Source organism: Galendromus occidentalis, unplaced genomic scaffold (genome assembly GCF_000255335.2).
Source record: "Galendromus occidentalis unplaced genomic scaffold, Mocc_1.1 scf7180000077527, whole genome shotgun sequence".
Classification (NCBI taxonomy): Eukaryota; Metazoa; Arthropoda; class Arachnida; order Mesostigmata; family Phytoseiidae; genus Galendromus; species Galendromus occidentalis.
In genome coordinates this window covers 1827821-1847132 of record NW_003805515.1, presented here as the reverse complement: position 1 = coordinate 1847132, position 19312 = coordinate 1827821, and the positions used below count along the sequence as shown (strand labels likewise).

General features: G+C 50.9%; 6 protein-coding genes across 6 annotated transcripts; 3 read left to right on the top strand and 3 right to left on the bottom strand.

Annotated features, from left to right (window-relative positions):
• The first annotated feature begins 104 nt into the window (after positions 1-104).
• LOC100901994 (uncharacterized) lies at positions 105-1283 on the top strand. Its single transcript, XM_003748043.1, has 4 exons — positions 105-235; positions 397-606; positions 680-884; positions 969-1283. The coding sequence occupies exons 1-4, from the start codon at positions 211-213 to the stop codon at positions 1210-1212; spliced, it is 684 nt and encodes a 227-aa protein (XP_003748091.1). The 5' UTR covers positions 105-210; the 3' UTR covers positions 1213-1283.
• A 1724-nt stretch (positions 1284-3007) lies between these two features.
• On the top strand, positions 3008-6291 carry LOC100901706 (uncharacterized). The gene is made up of 6 exons (XM_003748041.2): positions 3008-3537; positions 3812-4422; positions 4526-4705; positions 4831-5067; positions 5207-5502; positions 5649-6291. The coding sequence occupies exons 1-6, from the start codon at positions 3411-3413 to the stop codon at positions 5833-5835; spliced, it is 1638 nt and encodes a 545-aa protein (XP_003748089.1). The 5' UTR covers positions 3008-3410; the 3' UTR covers positions 5836-6291.
• A 1770-nt stretch (positions 6292-8061) lies between these two features.
• Positions 8062-9932, bottom strand: LOC100901420 (eukaryotic initiation factor 4A-III). Its single transcript, XM_003748039.1, has 3 exons — positions 9719-9932; positions 8764-9361; positions 8062-8644 (listed from the first exon to the last, which is right to left on the bottom strand). Exons 1-3 carry the CDS (start codon positions 9791-9793, stop codon positions 8112-8114), a joined length of 1206 nt encoding a protein of 401 aa, XP_003748087.1. The 5' UTR covers positions 9794-9932; the 3' UTR covers positions 8062-8111.
• Positions 9933-10221: 289 nt separating this feature from the next.
• Sirt4 (Sirtuin 4) lies at positions 10222-14315 on the top strand. The gene is made up of 6 exons (XM_003748125.1): positions 10222-10253; positions 10429-10660; positions 10763-10915; positions 13378-13590; positions 13687-13802; positions 13947-14315. The coding sequence occupies exons 1-6, from the start codon at positions 10222-10224 to the stop codon at positions 14014-14016; spliced, it is 816 nt and encodes a 271-aa protein (XP_003748173.1). The 3' UTR covers positions 14017-14315.
• On the bottom strand, positions 11002-13139 carry LOC100901278 (thioredoxin reductase 2, mitochondrial). Its single transcript, XM_003748038.1, has 2 exons — positions 13010-13139; positions 11002-12761 (listed from the first exon to the last, which is right to left on the bottom strand). Exon 2 carries the CDS (start codon positions 12735-12737, stop codon positions 11136-11138), a length of 1602 nt encoding a protein of 533 aa, XP_003748086.1. The 5' UTR covers positions 12738-12761; positions 13010-13139; the 3' UTR covers positions 11002-11135.
• A 624-nt stretch (positions 14316-14939) lies between the features above and the next one.
• Positions 14940-19074, bottom strand: Arl8 (ADP-ribosylation factor-like protein 8). The gene is made up of 6 exons (XM_003748037.2): positions 18772-19074; positions 17359-17439; positions 17153-17226; positions 16306-16467; positions 16148-16218; positions 14940-16045 (listed from the first exon to the last, which is right to left on the bottom strand). The coding sequence occupies exons 1-6, from the start codon at positions 18913-18915 to the stop codon at positions 16002-16004; spliced, it is 576 nt and encodes a 191-aa protein (XP_003748085.1). The 5' UTR covers positions 18916-19074; the 3' UTR covers positions 14940-16001.
• Between the last annotated feature and the right edge of the window lie 238 nt (positions 19075-19312).

Here is a 19312-nt window from a genome sequence, read left to right as displayed (position 1 = left end):
GAAGTGGGCCACGGAAAATATCGACCGGTAGATGCTGGGGGTCACAGCTCGGCGAGGGTTCATGGAACAGAAAGAAAGAGAAGTAAAACTCGTGTCTCATTGAGAATCTGTGCGCTGTCCAGTGTTGAATGTGAAGCCGGTGGTTCAGTGCTGCGTGAGTATATCGCGGCGAGGTTATTTCACAGGAAACGGAAAGAAAAAATCTCAAAAATGCTCCTCAGGTCTGCTCTGCTAGGTGAGACTTTTACTTTTAAATCGTGTCCGTACTAGCCACCCGGACCCCTCGAATCCTCGTGACACTGGAGGTCTCCAAGCAATCGATGAATACGAGCATTGATGTCATGATCGCAATCAATCGTCCTAAAGGAGGAGCTCATGAATTACTTGAAACCCCAGGCTCACTGCTCCTACATCTTACCCTTGGTGCTGCTGTGTGCGACGAGGAGAAATTCGATCAGGTCGCCGGGACTCTCCTACTGTATTCGACGACTTCTAACACACAACCAGTCGACAAAGCCGGTCTGGAGGCCTCGTGTATGAGTGATAACAAAACTTTCGAATGGATCGAAGACTACACGAGAACGTGTATCAAAGGAGTAGCCGGAGGTAAGAGAGAGAACCTATCCTAGCTCAAGGGAAACCTGAAAAGTACCCTCTATAATTGTGCCAATCTGTGCAGGCGTCATGAGGCTGCTCCTAGATAGCTCGGGAGAAGAGCTCCACGGTCGCTGCTACGGTGAGAAGCAGACCGAGTATCTGAAGCATACACCGTGCTGGAATACAGCGTCCGCTGAGCTGAGTGCCTGCAACAAAGAAATGACTGCGTTGATGGAGGCCGCCGTGAAGCTCGAGAAGAGACAACACCTACTGGCCCACAGTTGTTGGTACGTACGGCTCGGGTGCGTTGGCGTCACATGTGCCAGCAGGCTCCTGAATCGGGATCCGACGCTCAGAGTTCTCCATTACAGTTCCATCCAGACCTACTCCAAATGCATGGAGACTCGAGCCCGCGCCAAGTGCCCGGAGGAGGCCGCGGAGTTCCTCAAAGATATGGTTTACCGCATCGGCGAGAACCTGCTTGATGGCCCATGCGGTAAATTCACACCCGAGTCCAAAGAGTGCACGGAGCTCCCGAAACCGATGATTCCCAAGAAGCTCAAGTACCGATCTTTCGTCCCGGCAATGATCAATGTTCTCAACCACTATGGATGATCGTCGATGTTTAATTAAAAAGTATCCATAATAAAATCGGATGAAAGATGTTTCTCCCGTGGGAAGGACCTCGCATCATGACTGTCCTTTCATAATTAATTCTAGGTCGAGCTGCGAGAATCAGCTTGGAGCTCGATTTGGAGAGCACCGAACGATGAACTGCGACTACAACAGATCACTCGTCTAGAATAGTCTCCAGCTCGCGACTGCGCCCAGACTCACTCGCAATAACTAAAACTCTACGGAAAGAAGGCGTCAAATTTCAAACAGATTTCTTGACACAGACAGCGAGAAGTTTCAGCGGTGGAGGCGATGGAGAAATGATGGTGGTGCTTTGGTGGCTCTTTTTGGCAGCAGACGTACGGACGGACGGACCGATTGACTGGCTGACTGAATGCTCGTGTCCGCATGCGTCTGTGGTCCTCCACACTCCGCGGCGAGTCAGGCGGTTGTGTTCGGGCACGGGCATTGTTGACGTACACTTCTTCGAAAAGAAGCATGGCATCCCTTATTCCGAACAGAGATGTTCTGAAATCTCAGCCGGATCGTTCTCCTCGAACCGCCAAAGGTAACTACTGATCCTGTCCAGAATCAATCTGGCCGAACGGGAGAAGAGCTCCCGATTCCGGACTCAAAGAAGCGAGTCGTTGCGGACTTCGATAGATTCCTCCCGGAAACAATCAAGGGAGAGTATTCATTCATTTAGATCGGTGAACCACTATGTGGGTCGTTTCTCGCTCATCTTCGATTGCGGGGCCGGTGTTCCCGACGGCACCAAGATATTTCTCCTGAATCGCGTGTGCTCGGTCTTCCTGGTTTCCTCGACCCGAGGAGTTAGAGTGCGCGCACATAGACTTGGGAGTTTGGCAGCTCAGGATCGTCCGAGATCGATCTCGCCCAATGCCGATGATGCGTCGACGAGGGCAAGGATTTCGAGTAGCTGTCGAACAGATCAAGAAATGAGATTGTTCGCATGCCGAGGAAAGCTGAGCGCTGGTCTGATTCTCCGGGCTTGGAACGTTTGAGGAAAACGCCCTGGGAGAGCGCGGTCCACCGAGTCCGAAATGCAAACTTCGCCAGTGAATGGGAATTCGTCCGGATCCGGAGATGAGAATACGATGACGAGCATCGGAATCGTGCACTTCGATCTTCCGCCGAGAGTCGAGACTCAAACTTATCGAGCGAGTCTCGATTCGAGTTCCGCTCCGCTGCAGATCATCTGGTCTATCCGACATGGATCATCAGTAGTCATGACTAATCTCAGAAGACATCAGCCATCACAGCTACGGTCCTCCCTTGCTTGCAATACGCCACCGGGATCCCTTCGCTAGATGCGAGCGAATTCCGAAAGCGAATCTTCAGACGCGTTCCCGAGTCTGGACTCGGGTGTCAATGCGTCTGATCGGGGAATGGTGCCGGATGAGCGTCCGAGTCTGTCGTGACGCTTTTTAGACTACGATGATCCGTGAAGTCTCTTGAGCAGCGTTGGAGCTCCGCCCCGGCTTTTCGGACAGAATTCCGCGGTCTCCCACTCAATACCTCAGCGTCTGTTGCTACGAAGTTCTCGAAAGATCGCGGAAATCCGTTTTGATCGTCGCCGTATCGAGGAATCTACATCTCTGTCACTGATTGAGTATCTCCGTCCCGCTCAGCGGGAGCGGTGAAATTATCGGATCTCGGAATTCCCTTCGCTAGCCGTCGTGTCGAGAGGTGCGTCTATACCACCGCGCCGTATGCGCGCAAATCAAATCCGTTGTAGAACGCGCCACATAATATGTGCTTGGACGTCGCATTTCGAACCTGACACGTGATCTCGCAACGGCGGTGTTCGGCGGCGACGCTTCTTCTCCTTTGATTAAGAAGATAGTGATCGGTATTGCGTTTTGTTCCCTATTCAAAATCAGGGACGACCGACGCAAGCTCTTGACGATCATCCCGCGACAACGAAGCCCACCCCCGCTCCTCCGCCGTATAACGTAATCGTAATTCTTGTGTCTTCTTCGCTCGGGAATAACAATCGACGAATCGCTCTTGAGAGTCTCCAGTGACCTCCTAGTGTGCGACTTCCGTTAGTGCTCGACCCAAATAAGACGCGTTGACCGACTTGCTCCTGGCACGAGACCTGGACCGCTGGCTGACCGACACCTCATTGAACGGATTCCGCGAGAAGGAGGAAAAAGCAGGAACCTCGGCGAAGAATGGCGTTGCGGAACCCAAGTAGCGTTGTCGCGCTTCGTGAAGTGCCCAAGAAATTGAGTGACGAGATCGACGACTTGGACGAGATCACTTTCGATCGGTTCAATGACGAAACTTTCTCTGGCATGGGTTCGTTTTTTTTTCAAGTTTTCCCGAATGCGTTCCCAGAGCCTGAAATCCCCGCTCGCCCGGCTGACATTGATCATGTGAGGCGAAATGGCTGGGGCTCCATCTAGGTACATGTATCTGATATTCGGGTTACTCAAGACAGTTTGGATAAGCCAAACAGCCGGGACGATCGAGGGATCCTGGATGAATATTTCTCGGGGGTGTACAGCAATGTTGAGATTCGATTGAAATTCCCTGTTCTTCGCTGAGGCCCATAATTTTCTTCGCTCCGCAGAAGAATGGACTCCCGAGGACGAACCTCAAGCAGTCAACGAGGACCCGAAAAAAGAGGACACCAAGGAGCCTAGCGAGATGATGACCCTCATCAACTCCTCCTTCAATTCCCTCGATTTAGATCTGTCCTCCGAAGATCGAGAGTTGCCTCAGGGCTCGGAGAACGGCAACCACCAGAGGGTGCAACATACCTCTTGGGGTCAAAAACACTTCGAGGATCTTCAGTCATCGCCGTCCGTGAATTGTGGAAAGCGGGTGACCTTCCAGCAGGATCGACGCTCGGAAGCAATGTTTCCACAAAACCCTGGAAACTACGTGGATGAACGCAACTTGCGCGACTACGACGATGAATTGCGGCGTTCCGATCCGTACGTGGACCACAACCGAGCTCGCCACCCAGCGCCCCCGACCTCAGCGTCGAGGAGGAGCTCCTCGAACTTCGGCTGTACCCACTACAAGGAAGTTCCGAGGAACCTAAATGTCATGTCGCCGCACGCTTTCACTCGCAGGAACGCTGCGTTCCGGCAAGACAATTTCGATCTTCGTAATGTCGAGACCTTCGGAATCGACGCTGTCGAGAGGCATCAATTCGGAGCCGTGCCAACAAAGTCGGTGAGTACACCAGCCCAATGCGTTGATCGGTCCACATGAAGTGGACGTATGTAGGATACCTAGGGCTCAATAATCTTGATGCCTTCCGTCGCCGGATTCACAGCCGTCCATCCAGTATTCGCGATCCGAAGAGGACTTGGTGCCTTCACAGCAACATTGCGCTTATCCGGATGATAACTTCCGGTATCCCGAAATCAGGGATCCGCGAGTTCAGGATCTCTATTTCGAGACTTGCAGGAAGCTGCAGATGGAGCCCATGTATTCTCATCTAGAACAAACGAAGGTAATGAATAACGATGCAGGAGACTGTTCCTCGGTCGAACGTTGACCCTGCCAGGCCTCCTCTGAAGGTTGTCCTTCCGGAGGGAGGTCGGCCTTGAAAATGACATTTTTTGCCATTTCCCGCAGGAAGAGATCGTCAATCAACAGCTGAACGACATGAAAACCACCGCGTTGGAGCACTTGAAGAACATTGCGGAGCTCGTACCGAAAATCGAAGTTATGGAGGATGTCTTCGACCGACTCACCGATCCTGAGGATCCACCATGCGAGCAAGAACGGGCGGAACTACTCGACCGTCTCAAACAGCATGTGACGCCTCAGAACGTTCTCCCGTTCTCCAAGATGGTGCATGCGAGAAGACTCGTAAGACATGGAATTTTACTAATGATTTGATCATTTTGAATCTCCGAACCTGGAAGATTGTGGCTTGCTCTTGTGAGATTTCTCCCTGAGCAGTGCTTGTGTGTCGGAGGTTTCGTTTAAGAAGGCTCCTTGTCCGCAGCTCATGCACTCCTTGTCGATAATGTCTCGTGAGAAGCGATACCGGGACCATGCGCTGGAGATTCTCGAAGAGATCCTCCGAAACCTTGAGAAACTCCTCTACGAGGACCGGAACGACATGGTGTTCGGGCTGAAGAATCTGGTCTTCCAGCGCATCATCAGCAAATGTTCAATGGACGAAATCATCAAACTGACACGTTGTTTGTTGGTGAACAACTGTGATCAAGCAATCGAATCGAAGCTTGGTTTGTGTTTCATCGGCTGTCTTCTGGAAACAGCCGATTCTTTGGACTTCAGGTCTGTATGGTGTCGAGGATAGCTCCGAGAGGACATCGGCAGAACATTGAGATAGATGTAACCGAACCTCTGTGATTGACCTCGAGAACTCCAGGCCCGAAGCATCTTATCCCGTGCTGTGGATTGACCTTCTGAAATTATTACAGATCGTACCCGACATGGATTGAGACTTTGCTGCCGAAATTTAGGACTCATTTGGTGAGAGTCCCGAAATCCGAAGTTGTATTGAGCATCGTCCGCGAGCCCGGTCTCAAACACCTGGTGGACAACATCAAGCTGTTTTCGAAACCTAAAACCACATATGACACCATGCGTTCTCCGGTAACATATTGACTCTGAAAACAGATTCGATGTGCCGAATAGTTTACCCTTCTCTCGACTATGAGCGGTTTCGCGAATTAGGTTGATGTCAAAGACTGACATTCGTTTCATTTTTAGGAAACAAATGATTTTTCTCTTTTTTATCTCATTGTCTCGAATTCGTTTCTCTCGCCTCGCTCCCTCGAGGAGAATCATGCCATGCAGCTGATTTCGGAATCAATGAATCAGTTTTTCGGCGCCCAGATCTTTCCTGCAAATATCACACTGAATCGAAGGGATCCGTCCCCTCAGTCACCGATTCTCGTGAGAGAATCGTAGTTTGGTGAGAACTGTCCGCTCCCAGAATTCGACTTCGATTGAGCATCGACGATGGGAATTCCTTCCGATAGTACTCGAGCTCATTGTCCTCCATGATCATTCAATAATAAACTCTCGAGATACACTTCTTGATAACTTTAAGCACAAACCGACTTTTCACTCGGAGAACCCTTCTGAGACATTGGTTTCGGAGGGCTGGTTCGCGCATCATCATCATCGTCTCAGCTGTAGAATACAGTGGATATCACACAACGAGCCCCCCTTCAATAGTAGCCTTCTATGGTTCCTGAATCGGAACACCGAAAAGCTCTGCTGCGAAACGTAACTCAGAATTCATGAGAAGTCCAGCTTTTCCAACCCTCCTCTTCCTCGTGCGTGAGACCCGTGGAACTTTTCACGGGATCAGTCCGCGATTCCGGAACCTCCCTCCTCTGAGGCGCGACTGATGTAAATCGCGATTATTGACAAAACGCACGTTTGCAGAGGAATAGATGAACGCGCTGACCGCTCGACAACCGGTCGATTGCCAGAGCTAGCCTGAACGAGCCTAACACAGCCCCTCATTGATAGGGCGATCGGGACCAGCTGAGTCGAGAATCAGGTGGTCGAGAGAGCACTATTCGATTGAGCCTTTCCAGGAGAAGGCTGGATGGGTCATGATTAGAGTTTGGGTATGAGAGTACGTTTTCTGGATCCCGATGAGAGGAAAATGTCTTTATTATTCGGATATAATTGCAACGAAAAGTGGACGTCTCGAGAACGGATAATATATCCCATGTATCTGGTCAATACTACGGAGTTGATTCAAAACTCCTAATATCCCCCTGATAAGCGACACTCTGGTAAACTTCAATTTCACCAACATATAATCGTACAGAGACGATTAGCTGAGAAGTTTCGATCCAATCCTTGGCTCCTGCTCAGGCAGTCAAGGACCCCGGTGCCAAGAACGAGAAAATGGAGTGGAAAGTCAATTTTCAATCGAGGTTCGTGCTATTTCCCCGGGACTTCCGGGGAGCGGACACTTTCAGTAGAACTTCGAGGAGCGGACATGAAAGAGATGTCCTCTGGTATCGCAACTCTAGACGTCTGCCCGTCCGGACATAGAGACTGCCAGTTCTAATCGAAGTGTCGGCAGATTTTGCAGATCGAAACCGCCTCGATCGCGCTATCAGTAAGACTGTCAATTTCTATAATTTAGACTCTCCGGAATGAAATTTTCGAAACTGTCCGCGCTGTTCTGGATCCAACCACGGTCTCGACGGGAAAATATCCGGCTGGCAGAATCATGATAGATTGTCGGGTGGCTTTATTCGTTTGTTGTTTCGAATCGATCATTAACTTCAAATCTTGCGTATAAGCGATGTTCTCTATCCCTCCTTCTCCCATCCCGCGTGAGAACGAATGAATCCCATGGTTCGCCGACTCGAGAGCAAGCACTGTAAACCGTAAAGCTGTCCATGTGAAAGGCATGAATTCGTTGAATCTAAGCCTTAGACTCGGAATTTTGGTCCTTGAGGGGTTCTTCTGAATTCGAATGATGTATCTTTTGAGATCACAGGATCGGCGGCGAGAAAACATCTCCGCTCCATTCCTTCTCATCCCTACCACCCCCCACTGGTATCATCGATCCCGGAACGTTTCGCGGATGGCATCAACCAGACGCTCTCTGACCCGAACACTCTTCGAGAGGTGTCGATGAGGACGGCGCGTAAACTTCGTTCTAATCATCAATAGGCATTATTCACATCGTTTGCTCTCTCCATCCAAAGATCACGCTACGAGCCTCTTCAGAGGAAACAGTGCGTCCTCATCGGATCTGATGTGCCTGTGATGTTCCCTAGACCAGCTGAGATGCTGCCTCTGGGATTTCATCATTCTCCGCTTCGTCGAGTAAGAGATTAGGCGATTGGTACAGACAGATATACATTCGTATTTATGTGTTTAGATATCGTAACGCGAAGCCTGTTCTAGATCAAGTCAGCCACGTTCATGGGCATTTCGTCGATTTGTGTCGCGTAGTACTGTTCAATATCGCGGAGGATCCTTATGTCATCATTCTTGACGAAATTGATGGCGACACCTTTCCTCCCAAAACGGCCGGAACGACCGATGCGGTGAATGTACAGTTCACGATTGTTCGGCAGGTCGTAGTTGATAACCAGAGAAACTTGTTGAACGTCGATACCTCGCGCCCAAATGTCGGTGGTGATCAAGACGCGGGTCGCTCCAGAGCGGAATTCCTTCATGATCGAGTCTCTTTCTTTCTGCGGCATGTCTCCGTGCATGGAACTCACGGTGAAATTGGCTTCAAGCATTTTCTGTGAGAGCCAGTCGACCTTCCTTTTCGTGTTGCAGAATATGACGGCTTGGGTGATAGTCAGAGTATCGTAGAGATCGCACAAAGTGTCGAATTTCCATTCTTCGCGCTCGACCGCAACGAAGAATTGTTTGATTCCTTCCAATGTCAGCTCGTCACGTTTCACCAAGATGCGGACAGGATCTGGAATCGGAGAAAAGAGATTCTAATCATTCAGCTCCATCGGATGTTCAACAGAGGCTGGATCGGGAGAGCTGCTCGCACGCCGCCAAATACGTTTGAGTTCTAGAAGGGAGGCTCACCGGTCATGAATTTGTTGGTGATTTCAAGGATCTCGTGCGGGAGTGTTGCAGAGATAAGGACGACCTGAGTCCCCGGTGGAAGATATCGATAAACGTCGTAGATTTGTTCCTTGAAGCCCTTGTTCAACATCTCGTCGGCTTCGTCGAGTACGAGCATTTTAATACCGCGGGTCCGGAGATTTCTTCTCTTGATCATATCGAACACCCGACCAGGTGTTCCGCTGACGATATGCTGTCCGTAATCTAATTTGCGAATATCTTCAGCGAGATTCGTTCCACCGATGCAAGCGTGGCACTGCACGCTCATGTAATCGCCCAAAGCCAGAATGACTTTCTGAATTTGCAGGGCCAACTCCCTGGTGGGCGAGAGGATTAGAACTTGTGTTTCACGTGTTTGGGTCTCGATTTTCTGGAGAACACCAATTGAGAATGTGGCGGTTTTTCCGGTTCCGGATTGTGACTGTGCGATCACGTCGCGGCCCTTCATGATCGGTTGGATTGACCTCTGCTGGATCGCAGATGGTTTTTCGAAACCATAGGCGTAGATTCCACGCAGAAGATCCTCTCGAAGACCCATCGAATCGAACGAGTTTATGACCTGAAGAGTAAGTTGACTCCATTTTAGATTGAGATTCGCACACCTCCGTGATCATCCAATACTAGGAAATTCTGGGAGCATTCTACGCGATTGCGGTGCAGAACCAGCTCGCTCGGGCCAATAACGTTTTACTCAGATCTGAGGGTTGAGCGCGCGTTTCCTTGTTCGAAAACGCTCTCGCTTTGGTAGAGCGCCCCAGCTCCCCGTAGGGAAGCCTCGCAAGAGTTGCCTGGGGTGAGCGGCCGGAGTTCCCGAGCGCGGGATAGGCGGCTCAGGGATATATAGAACAGACACGCCGCTGAATATCTGGGAGCTGTCCGAACGCAGCAGCATAAAAAGCCGCCTAGAGACTCTTACCTCAACGCCGTCGCTAGTCTCGAACTCGAGGGTTGCCATCTCGTCCGGATTCTGCCGCTTGCTTCGAGCCGCCATCGTGAGTTACCCTACGGATTTTCACAAAATTTCTAGCACAACACTCAGTCGACGAGTCAGGGCGAGTAGGGACCACTGAACACAAAACACTCCGGTGTGTATGTGTTGTTCGGGTGTCTCCGTGTGTCTGCGTCGCCGCCGCCGCCGAGGAGGTGTGTGTGCGCTCCCGCCGCGAGGAAAGGTGCAGACGAAATGGAGTCAGCGCGGCTTATTCGAAAAGATTGAGCTTCGAGTCCGTGTATGATCCTCCGAATTTACGGCCCGACTCCGAGTCACGAAACCCTGCCACTAAGACGCTCGATTTCGTATGGACGAGCAGTTCGGTTAAAATCTTCAGCGATAAGTATTGCGTGGTAGGCCGTAGTTCCTAGCTTGATACCTCGGGCGACTCACACGCTACAAGCTCGGCCGACAATCAGCTGTTCGTTATGCAGTGCTCCTCGAAATTCGGCGACAGGGAGTGAGTTGATTCAGCTTATAAGCATCGAGCGATGCAGTATTTCACTCTGATTCACTCAGGAGAGGGCCATTGATTGAGGCAGACTCTCCGCCGAAAAATTCTCGGACGGCTTACGACGGCTCATGAAATTCCTCCGCTCTATCGAGTTCTGAACTCAATCGCACCCCCCTTTCAGCTTCATGAGTAAAACAGCGAAATTCCGAGAGGCTCTCGCACGAGCCAAGTCGATAATAGCCCTGACTGGCGCTGGAACTTCGGCTGAGAGCGGGGTGCCGACCTTCAGAGGTGCAGGCGGTCTGTGGAGAACTCATCAAGCAACTGAATTGGCGACGAATGCCGCTTTCACGAGAGATCCAGTTCTGGTGTGGCAGTTCTATCACTATCGGAGAGAGCTGGTGTTCTCAAAGGTCGAGCTCAAGCTCTCGAAGTTATTTCACAGCATTGGAATGCTGAACTAAATTTCGATTGAGAAACTCTTCTCCGATACTCTTCTTCCACTCAATATGCAGAATCCAAATCCCGCTCATCATGCGTTGGCCGACTTCGAAGAGAAATGCAAGCACTCCGGTAAGCAGTTCCACCTCATCACTCAGAACGTCGACGGCCTGCACCAGCGTGCCGGATCGCAGAACGTATTGGAGCTCCACGGATCGCTGTACAAGGTAATTTTTCCGCCATCGTTTCAAACGTTTCAGAGCCAATGCCCCTCTCAGTTTCCTGCTCCAGACCCAATAAGGAAATATTCTGATTTAGGTATCATTAGTGGCGTCGATGAAACTTTATTAAATCGCACGTGCTCATAAGAAACCTATAGAAACCAGGCGAACATGTTGGTTTAACAGTCGAGTTGAAGCTTTAGGAACGGAAAATAGCATCTAACGTCTAACCACAGCATTTAGCGCATGTAGGATCCACGCCAGATCGTTTCGTAACATCGATTTTCACGACCTCCTCAGCGATTGTAGGATGGATTCCGACAGTTTCTTCGAGCTGTTTCCGATTCATTCCGCATTTCATGGCCGCCGCAAAGCCTTGCATGATCTCCCCGGCCATCGGCCCGACCAGGTGCATTCCGATGATTTTGTTCCCGTTGCTCAAGTCCTCGATGTATTTGATGTAGCAGTGCTCGTTACTCTTCTCGGCGATCGGGAACGTGTGCGGCTTGTAGAACGAATGCCAAACTTCGATGTTGGCTTCGCCGTGACGCTTGATAGCCTCTTCTTCGGGGAGACCGCACGAAGCATATTCCAAGGGGGTGAACACTGTAGTGGCTACGAGATCGTAGTTCATCTTCTCGGTCGATGTCCCGGCTAGACGTCGCGCGATGAGTCGTCCCGTACGTGCAGCGACGGGAGTGAGCTCGGGCTTGTCGACGAGGACATCTCCCAAAGCGAAGATGTGCGAGGCCGACGTGCGCTCCTCGTCGTCCGTTATGACTTTTCCCTTCGCATCGGTCTTAACCCCGACAGCGTCGAGATTGAGATTTTTCGTCAATGCGTGACGTCCGATGGCGAAGAGAACGGAATCGAAAGTGTCGCTGTTTGTCTCGCCAGTCTGCGTATTTCTCCAAGTGACCAACAGCTTACCGTCTTCTTGTTTTTCCACCGAAGAAGGCACGCAACCCTTCTGGAATTTCGTGCCGTGCTTCTCCATGTAGTCCGCGACCATATTCGCCATCTGTTGATCGAATCCTCTCAGGGGAATAGAGCGGAGGCACACGGTCGTGTCGTACCCGAGTCCTGTGAGGAAGCCGGCGCACTCCAGTGCTACGTAGCTCCCTCCGACGACGAAGGTCTTCCCGGGAGCGTTTTTCAAATGGAAGATGTCGTCGGACGTGATGGCGTGCTCCCTCGCTCCGGGAACATCGTCCGGGATCGTGGGTCGTCCACCCACCGAGATTAGGAACCATTTAGAAGTGATTGTTTTCACTTCTCCAGAGGAAGCGTTTGTCAATTTGACCGTATGACTGTCCTCGAAAGAGCCCTCCATGTTGAAGTAATCGATTTTGGCGTTTCGCAACGAGACACGGTGAATCCAGTTTAAACTCTTGATGTAATTTGTTACGCCCTGGCGGAGTGTTGACCAGTTGTGCGTCACCGTTTCCGAAAATTCCCATCCGTATTTCCTTGCATCAGACAGTTCCTCGCCGAGAATGGCGGCCTGGTGATAAAGCTTCTTGGGTATACAGCCAACGTTCACGCAGGTGCCACCGAGTCCCCAGGTGGTTCCGAAGGGAGACGGGGCGACGTAGTTCAGCACGGCCGTTTTCAAACCCAATGACGCCGCTTCTTTCGCCGACGCGAGACCTCCTGAACCGCCGCCGATGACGACGAAGTCATAATCGTAGCCGTCCTTAGTTTTAACTGGTTCGACCGGGGGCATATTCGAGGATGTTGCTCGTAAGGCGCTCAGGTGAACGTATCTTGTCGAACCGCACAGTAGATTCCGACTGACTACTTTGAGACTGACGAGACACACGTGCATCAAGCAGACTTCACAACTTCGGATCTGAAATCAAAATAAACACAATCCGAGATCTGCGCAAGCGATGTCAATGCACGCACTCGAACAAGCGAGCAACCATCAAATGTCTCCCCTCTCGAACGCGGCGATGATAAAGGAGACAGTCGCTCGCGGCAGCGGTAGTGGTGGATGGTGGACGGCCTGCACTACCTGTCGTGTGTTTGTTTACCGGTGACTTGAGCCAACATGACGTCACATTGGTTAATAAATCTCTGGTTTAATTATTAACTTACAGTTCAGCGGAGCAAGTCCGATCGCTGCTCTGAGCCTAATGGTACTCTCACAACGATTGGAGAGTCGATGATCGATCGCAGCGCAGCTCAAGAAGGCGCCACTTTTCCTTTAGCTATACCGCAGCCGAGTGAGAGAGCGGCAGCCACTGTGGCCCTCTGTGCCTGTTCAACCCTTTCCTGAACTGATCACCGTCATCATTCCTGGCGGGCGCTCGTCGATAGGGGAATGCCCGGAACTCTATTATTCATTGCTTCCCTGTGCATATTCTCAACTACAGGGATTAGTTCTTCCGGGAGCTCCCGAAAGCGTGGTCGAACTCCCGGCAGAGGAGATAATCTGGAGAATGAGAGATACCATTTTTTCCTAGGTACGCTGCACAGTCTGCCATAAAGTGACCGAAAATCAGGATAGTCCGATCTGCGAGGGATTGGCCGGACAGACGACCACTTTGGAAGAGCTCCCGCACTGTGAATGCGGGGGACTTCTGAGGCCGCACATCGTTTGGTTCGGCGAAAGCCTCGAGGATGACGTTCTCAAGAAAGTTGGACAGGCTCTCGACAGATGCGATTGTTGTATGGTGGTGAGTTCAGATGCGGTGGATTGCTGCGAAATTCATACGAAAGCGTGCTCCAGGATCGGAATTCCCTTTCTGAATCATCGAATCGCCGAATTCCAGATCGGAACGTCGAGCGTTGTCTATCCAGCGGCCATGTTCGCTCCCGAACTCGCTCGGAGAGGAGTTCCGGTCGCTGAATTCAACTTGGAGTCCACTCCTGAGACCGGGAGTTTCCAGTAAGTGGTCTTGATCAATATGAATAGTAGGTCAATGATTGCCCCCGAGTTCTTGGGGGCACGTATGAGGTCGTCGTCATTAGGGTCATCATCGCCATCGATAATGAATATGCCGGAGGAAATGAAGCTCGTAACTTATTCCAGATTCGTCTTCGAAGGTCCTGCGGGGAAAACTCTACCGGCAATACTGGAATCATTCGAGCGAAACCTCTGAATGGAGCCTTCGCTCGACGCTGAAACTTGGCCGATTCGATAAACGCCCATTCGTCCATGCGCTCCGGAAGGAGTTTGACAATTGTTTGCGAGCTCTCTCAAGCGTTTCGAGGGACTCCGCCAATCGAGTCCCGCTAGAAAGATTTCCATTGTGTCGCTAGATCTCCGAGAATCCTCTGTCTCATACACTGCGTGGGGGCATTATATTATGCGCTCGGATTCGAGATGAGGTTTCGTCTCGCGACTCTTGGCTCTGAACTCCTGTATACTCAGGAGATCCGTTCGAGAGCGAAGACGGAATCGGAGAGGGGCCCGATTCAGGTTATCGACCACGATGCGTCTAGGTTAGCCTAAGCTAGCTTATGGAAAAACTCATCTACCCATAGAGTCACTCGTCGGAGTTAGCTCCGGCATAGCACGCGCTTCATATGATTCTTCTCTCGCGAGAATCGACGACTTCATCTTTTGTTGGCATTGACTCCCAGATGCACAGAATTCGCCTTATGAAGCTGCAGAGCTTTAAACCCCGGATAGGCCGATTCGAGTTTTGGAGGGCGCCAGACGACCTAAATGACGACGCGCCCCCTCGGAGCTCATGCTTCAGTATCGCGAGCGCGAATTTTCGGGGGGCGTTGCCCCTCGAAAATGATTTACTAATGAACTGCGATCGATTGCAAGGCCCCCGTGACAAAACGTTTAAAAAAGCCAGTCCGACGAGCTATACCTCAATACCCTCTCTGCTTTCGACTCCAAGTATCTGTCTGCGATAGTGCCGCTCATCAATATACGCACGCGATTGTCTCAGTCTTATATCCGAGGGAGGGGCGAATGCTGTACATCAGGTAACGCTGCAAGGCCATTGAGACGATGTCCCTTTGTGCTGGAGCGGGGAGCAGCGAGAGAAATCGAGATTATTCGCTTTCCGCAAGGTTTATTCGTGTAATCTTGAACGACAATGACACTATAGTAATCATATCTATTTACAGGGAAATAAGGCGGCGAGTCATCCCCTTTCAATCGGTCAATCGATAATACGGGGGGGAGACAAAGAGAAACAATTTAAAAAATCTCTGAGCCCCTCAACTCATTCCGTGTATTCCATTCGATACAGGTCAACTAGCTTCCTTTATTGTCTGTGGATGGATGATATTGCATGTGTGTTTAGATTCACGTGTGTAATGTTTCCGGCTCGAATGGAGTCTCCCGTTCCCGCAAGGATGTGTTCCTGACGAAGGTATGTCCAGCGGTATTTTACAAAAATCAGTCAACGACGTATTCACCCAGAGCTCAATCCGGAGCTGATCGCATGAACCATCCAACTGTACTCCCCGTTCCTCCCTCTTTATTACTCAAGCTCCATATTCTGCTGAGGCAACTCGGCGAAAGCCTCGCCCCTCCCCCACATCTCCAAGAAACGCAGCTTTCCGTCAATTCTGATTTGACCGATCCCCTGTCGTAACTCGTCACTGAAAGATGTGAATGGACACGTCCGGAGGGAAGCTCTAGCAGATGCTGGGAGCGGGCAATACTCTCCCCTTGTCAGAATGGACATGGAGGCAATCGCTTATGATTTCAAGTATTCCGGAGAGAAGATAAACACAGGGGCTGAGATGCTTCTAGGACAGAGGAGCGAGACTTTCATCGAGGAATCGAGGGGGTTCCCGTGATCCGATTGAAGTTGAAGTACAATCTAATCGCGTGTTCTTCTCAATTTCTCAATCATAATATTCCTCTGCGACCTCCGTTCACTCATTAAGACTACCTCTCGATGTTTTTTAAGAGCTGTTCCGGTTAAAACTTCCGGTAAGTGGAACAGAAGTGAGCTGTCTGTTCGCTGCCTCAAGGCTGGCCATTGTAGATCCAAGTAGGGATACCCAGCCACGAGGAATCGCGTGAGGCTCCACCGAGAGATTTTGAGTTCTTCTTTTTCTACACTAACAGAGACAGGTAGCGCTCTGGCACTGCCTGCGAATCGGCACTTCGCTGCTAGTGGCTCTTTGCGTGTCCAATTAACCACTGCAGGGTGATGTCTGTAACGATGAAGGAAGTCCCTTTTGAGTACCTCCGGATCATTGAACTCAAAGAATTCACCAGTTCCCCAACCTGACCGACGGTGCAGAGAGCAAACTCACCGATATTTTCTTTCTCTTTACACGAAATCGAGAAACAACATATTTCGCGATCTTGGATCGCGCCGAGGTTCCTGGAACGCCACGGAGCAATGATTAGCCGGGAGCGGGAGAATCTACCTCCTAAGTTTTCCTTCGGGTCTATCATACTGTGCACTCACATCTGATCGATTATCGCTTTCTCATCGAGAGCTTCTGGCAGATCCCTCTTGTTTCCAAGCACCAAGACGGGGATACCGGCTAGCTGGGGCTTGTCCAACAAAGTGTGCAGCTCATTCCGTGCGGGCTCAATTTTTTCTTTATCCGCCGCGTCAACCATGTAACTGAAACCCGGAAGAAACCCCGTCATTGTACCAGGAGCTTGAAATCCAGGGGGAAAGCTGAATGGAAAATTCCTCTGGCTTCGAGGACCCGTTCCTCCGAACCGCCCATCTCGGGACCGGATTCTCATTCCTCCCTCGCAGAGGCCTTCGATTATATTATTTGTGTCTTGGTCCTAATCAGGTTGAGCTATTCCAGGGGATTAGATCTGGGCCAGATTGCTCCGCAGGGAACCGCTGTCCCTGAGCGCGCGGTTCGAACGCCGCGTAGATTAGAGGAGCAGGATCCGAGGAGAATCTAATTTTAGCCTTTCGGATGCACGTTGTCGGGGATCAGGGGTGCCGCAAGGAAAGCCCGAAGCGAGCCGTGAACTTCATCGCTGGCGGTGGGAGCTGCTCTAGAGCACAAGTCCCACCGACGGCTTCGCAGCGAAGTGAGCTCGAGCCCGGAGAGGCAGAGTTGCCGCTGCGGATTCGATCCCGGACAAAGAACTCCGGATCGCTCGACGTCGCAGCTCCCAGAGTCAGACCAGCTGACCGAAAGCACTCGGATGAGAGTCTATCAGGGTTGGGAATAAGTTCTCGAGTTGGGGTATTTTCCGTACACCCGTTCCTGGAAGCTTGATCCGTCCTCGGGATCGCGATCAATACCATGGAAATTCGGGCTAAATTATTCAAGTATACTCACACTATCGCATTCACTCCTCGGCAATACCGTTCCCACATGCTGCGGAAACGCGGTTGTCCACCGATATCCCACATCTGGAAAGGAGGTACTCGATTGAGACTGATGACGATGAAGCTCGACCTATCGGGGCTGACCCACTCGTAACGAAGTTTTCCGAATGAGGTGAGTGCTTCATATCGGTAGAGCATCGAATCACTGACTCTTACTTTGATTGTGACATTTCCTTTCGTGATCTTCCGCATGTTGAAGCCCACCGTCGGTATCATGTCTTCGCTGAACTTTTCAGACTGCGGAGAAGAATATCACGTGAACTCCTCGAATGAACTCATATGTTGTGCTGGAGACAAAGACGCTCCGGGCCGCCACGGCCAAGCCCTGTCTCTGTTGACTTCGGCTCTGACGTTCAGGGTAAAAACAACACGGACAATTTCGAATTTGACAATCGTACAGAATCCATTCACAGGTATATTATCTGGGATGAGGAATTAGCGGAAGATCCTTCAGCCAGACTGGCTCGACTCTCCTGGGGGTAATTCCCCAGGAATTTAGAATTTATTGGATCAGTGACTCCATCACGGATTTATCGGCTTCGCGTCACACTATACGACACCGAGATATATTCCCAGCATTTTCCATGATAGTACTCCACGATTCGGGGATCACGTGAATTGATGCCTCGAAAGCTCTATGCTCGTGCGAACGGCACCGCCCCGAATTCCCTCTGACCGTTTCCCCTCCGCTTTTTCATTGAGCTGCCTATAGCTTTCCAATGTCGATACGGAGATACACCTAATATCGGCCATGAGCCATGATTTCACAAAGTCAAACTTAGCCACTTGATGGAAGAGTCTGTGATTTCTCTGTGAGTGCCGTCGAGGGGGATGTTCTCACTCAGTCAGACTGAGAAGTCAGAGGGTACCTGCATCGGCCAGCAGACTATCAGGAACACACGATTACGTATAATACGCCGCTCGGCATAGATCTGTCGAGTCTGGAACGGCGTTAGTCACCACTCATTCCATGCGGAAGCTTCGACTGATGAGAAATTCCGTTCGAGACCGACTCAAAGCTTAATCCGGTATGACGTACGAATCAAGGTCTCATGGTTTCTTCTAATATGGCGAATTCCGAGAGCGCTCAGATGGAGTTCCACTCCGTCCAAGAAGAGTCTCGGGAACTCGCATCACTAGGATTGAGATTCGGTTACTTTCCTTCCGATGATAATGAGCCGCGAGGGCTTCCACTAGCTCACTATCCCCTAGGTAGCGGCTCAAGACTCGGTAAGATATATCGAGATGCGGATTATTTCATCAAGATGCTCGATGAGTGCATCCGCAATCCTCGATTCGGTGAGTTTCCTTGGATCCTCCCGCGACAGATCTGCCAGCTGTTTCCTCACTGCGCCGTCCGAAATAAAGGAGAACGGACGTACGCTTCCATTTATTACTCCACGACGCTCGGCCTCCAACGTCCCTTCGGCTCAAAAAAGCTGAGAGCCCGTGGGACATTCTTTCAATTCGACTGAACACCTACAGAGCTCACTTCCCCGGGATCACTCCACACCTTGGGCGCTTCGATTGATATCTAGGACCACACGAGAATCGAATTTGTTCGCTCACCGAAATGACATTCACGAACGTTGTTTTCCCCGAATACTGGAGTCCGACCAGTGTTAGTTCCATTTCTTCTTTCCAGAACAGGGACTTGATCCAATCGAGCAGTTTGTTTACCGCGTTCATTATAGGATTTGAACTGCCTGCCATGGTTGCTCCTCCGTCTACCGAAACTACCTCACAACCGAGCCGAAAAAACTATGAGATTCACGGTCTACAGGTCGAAAGTGTGAAAGTGTTCCCCTTGCAACTGTTGACTGCTGACTCTCTATGACAGCTACACACTGCGGCAGTTACTACACACTCTCTTCTTCCTCTTCTCAACACAAGAACGGCTGCTAGGATGGAATGAACGACGATGATCCCTGCTGGTCGGCCGACAGTGGCGGCGGCTGAGGGCTGACCAAAGGGGCGCTTGCGCCTGGGTATGCCATAGAACATAGAAGCTTATCTTTGCTATGGTCAATGGACGAGCCTCCGACACCTTCAGCAACCGCGCGCTGGCCGCAGAAGAACGGAACCTGCGCTGCTGCTTATGACGACTACT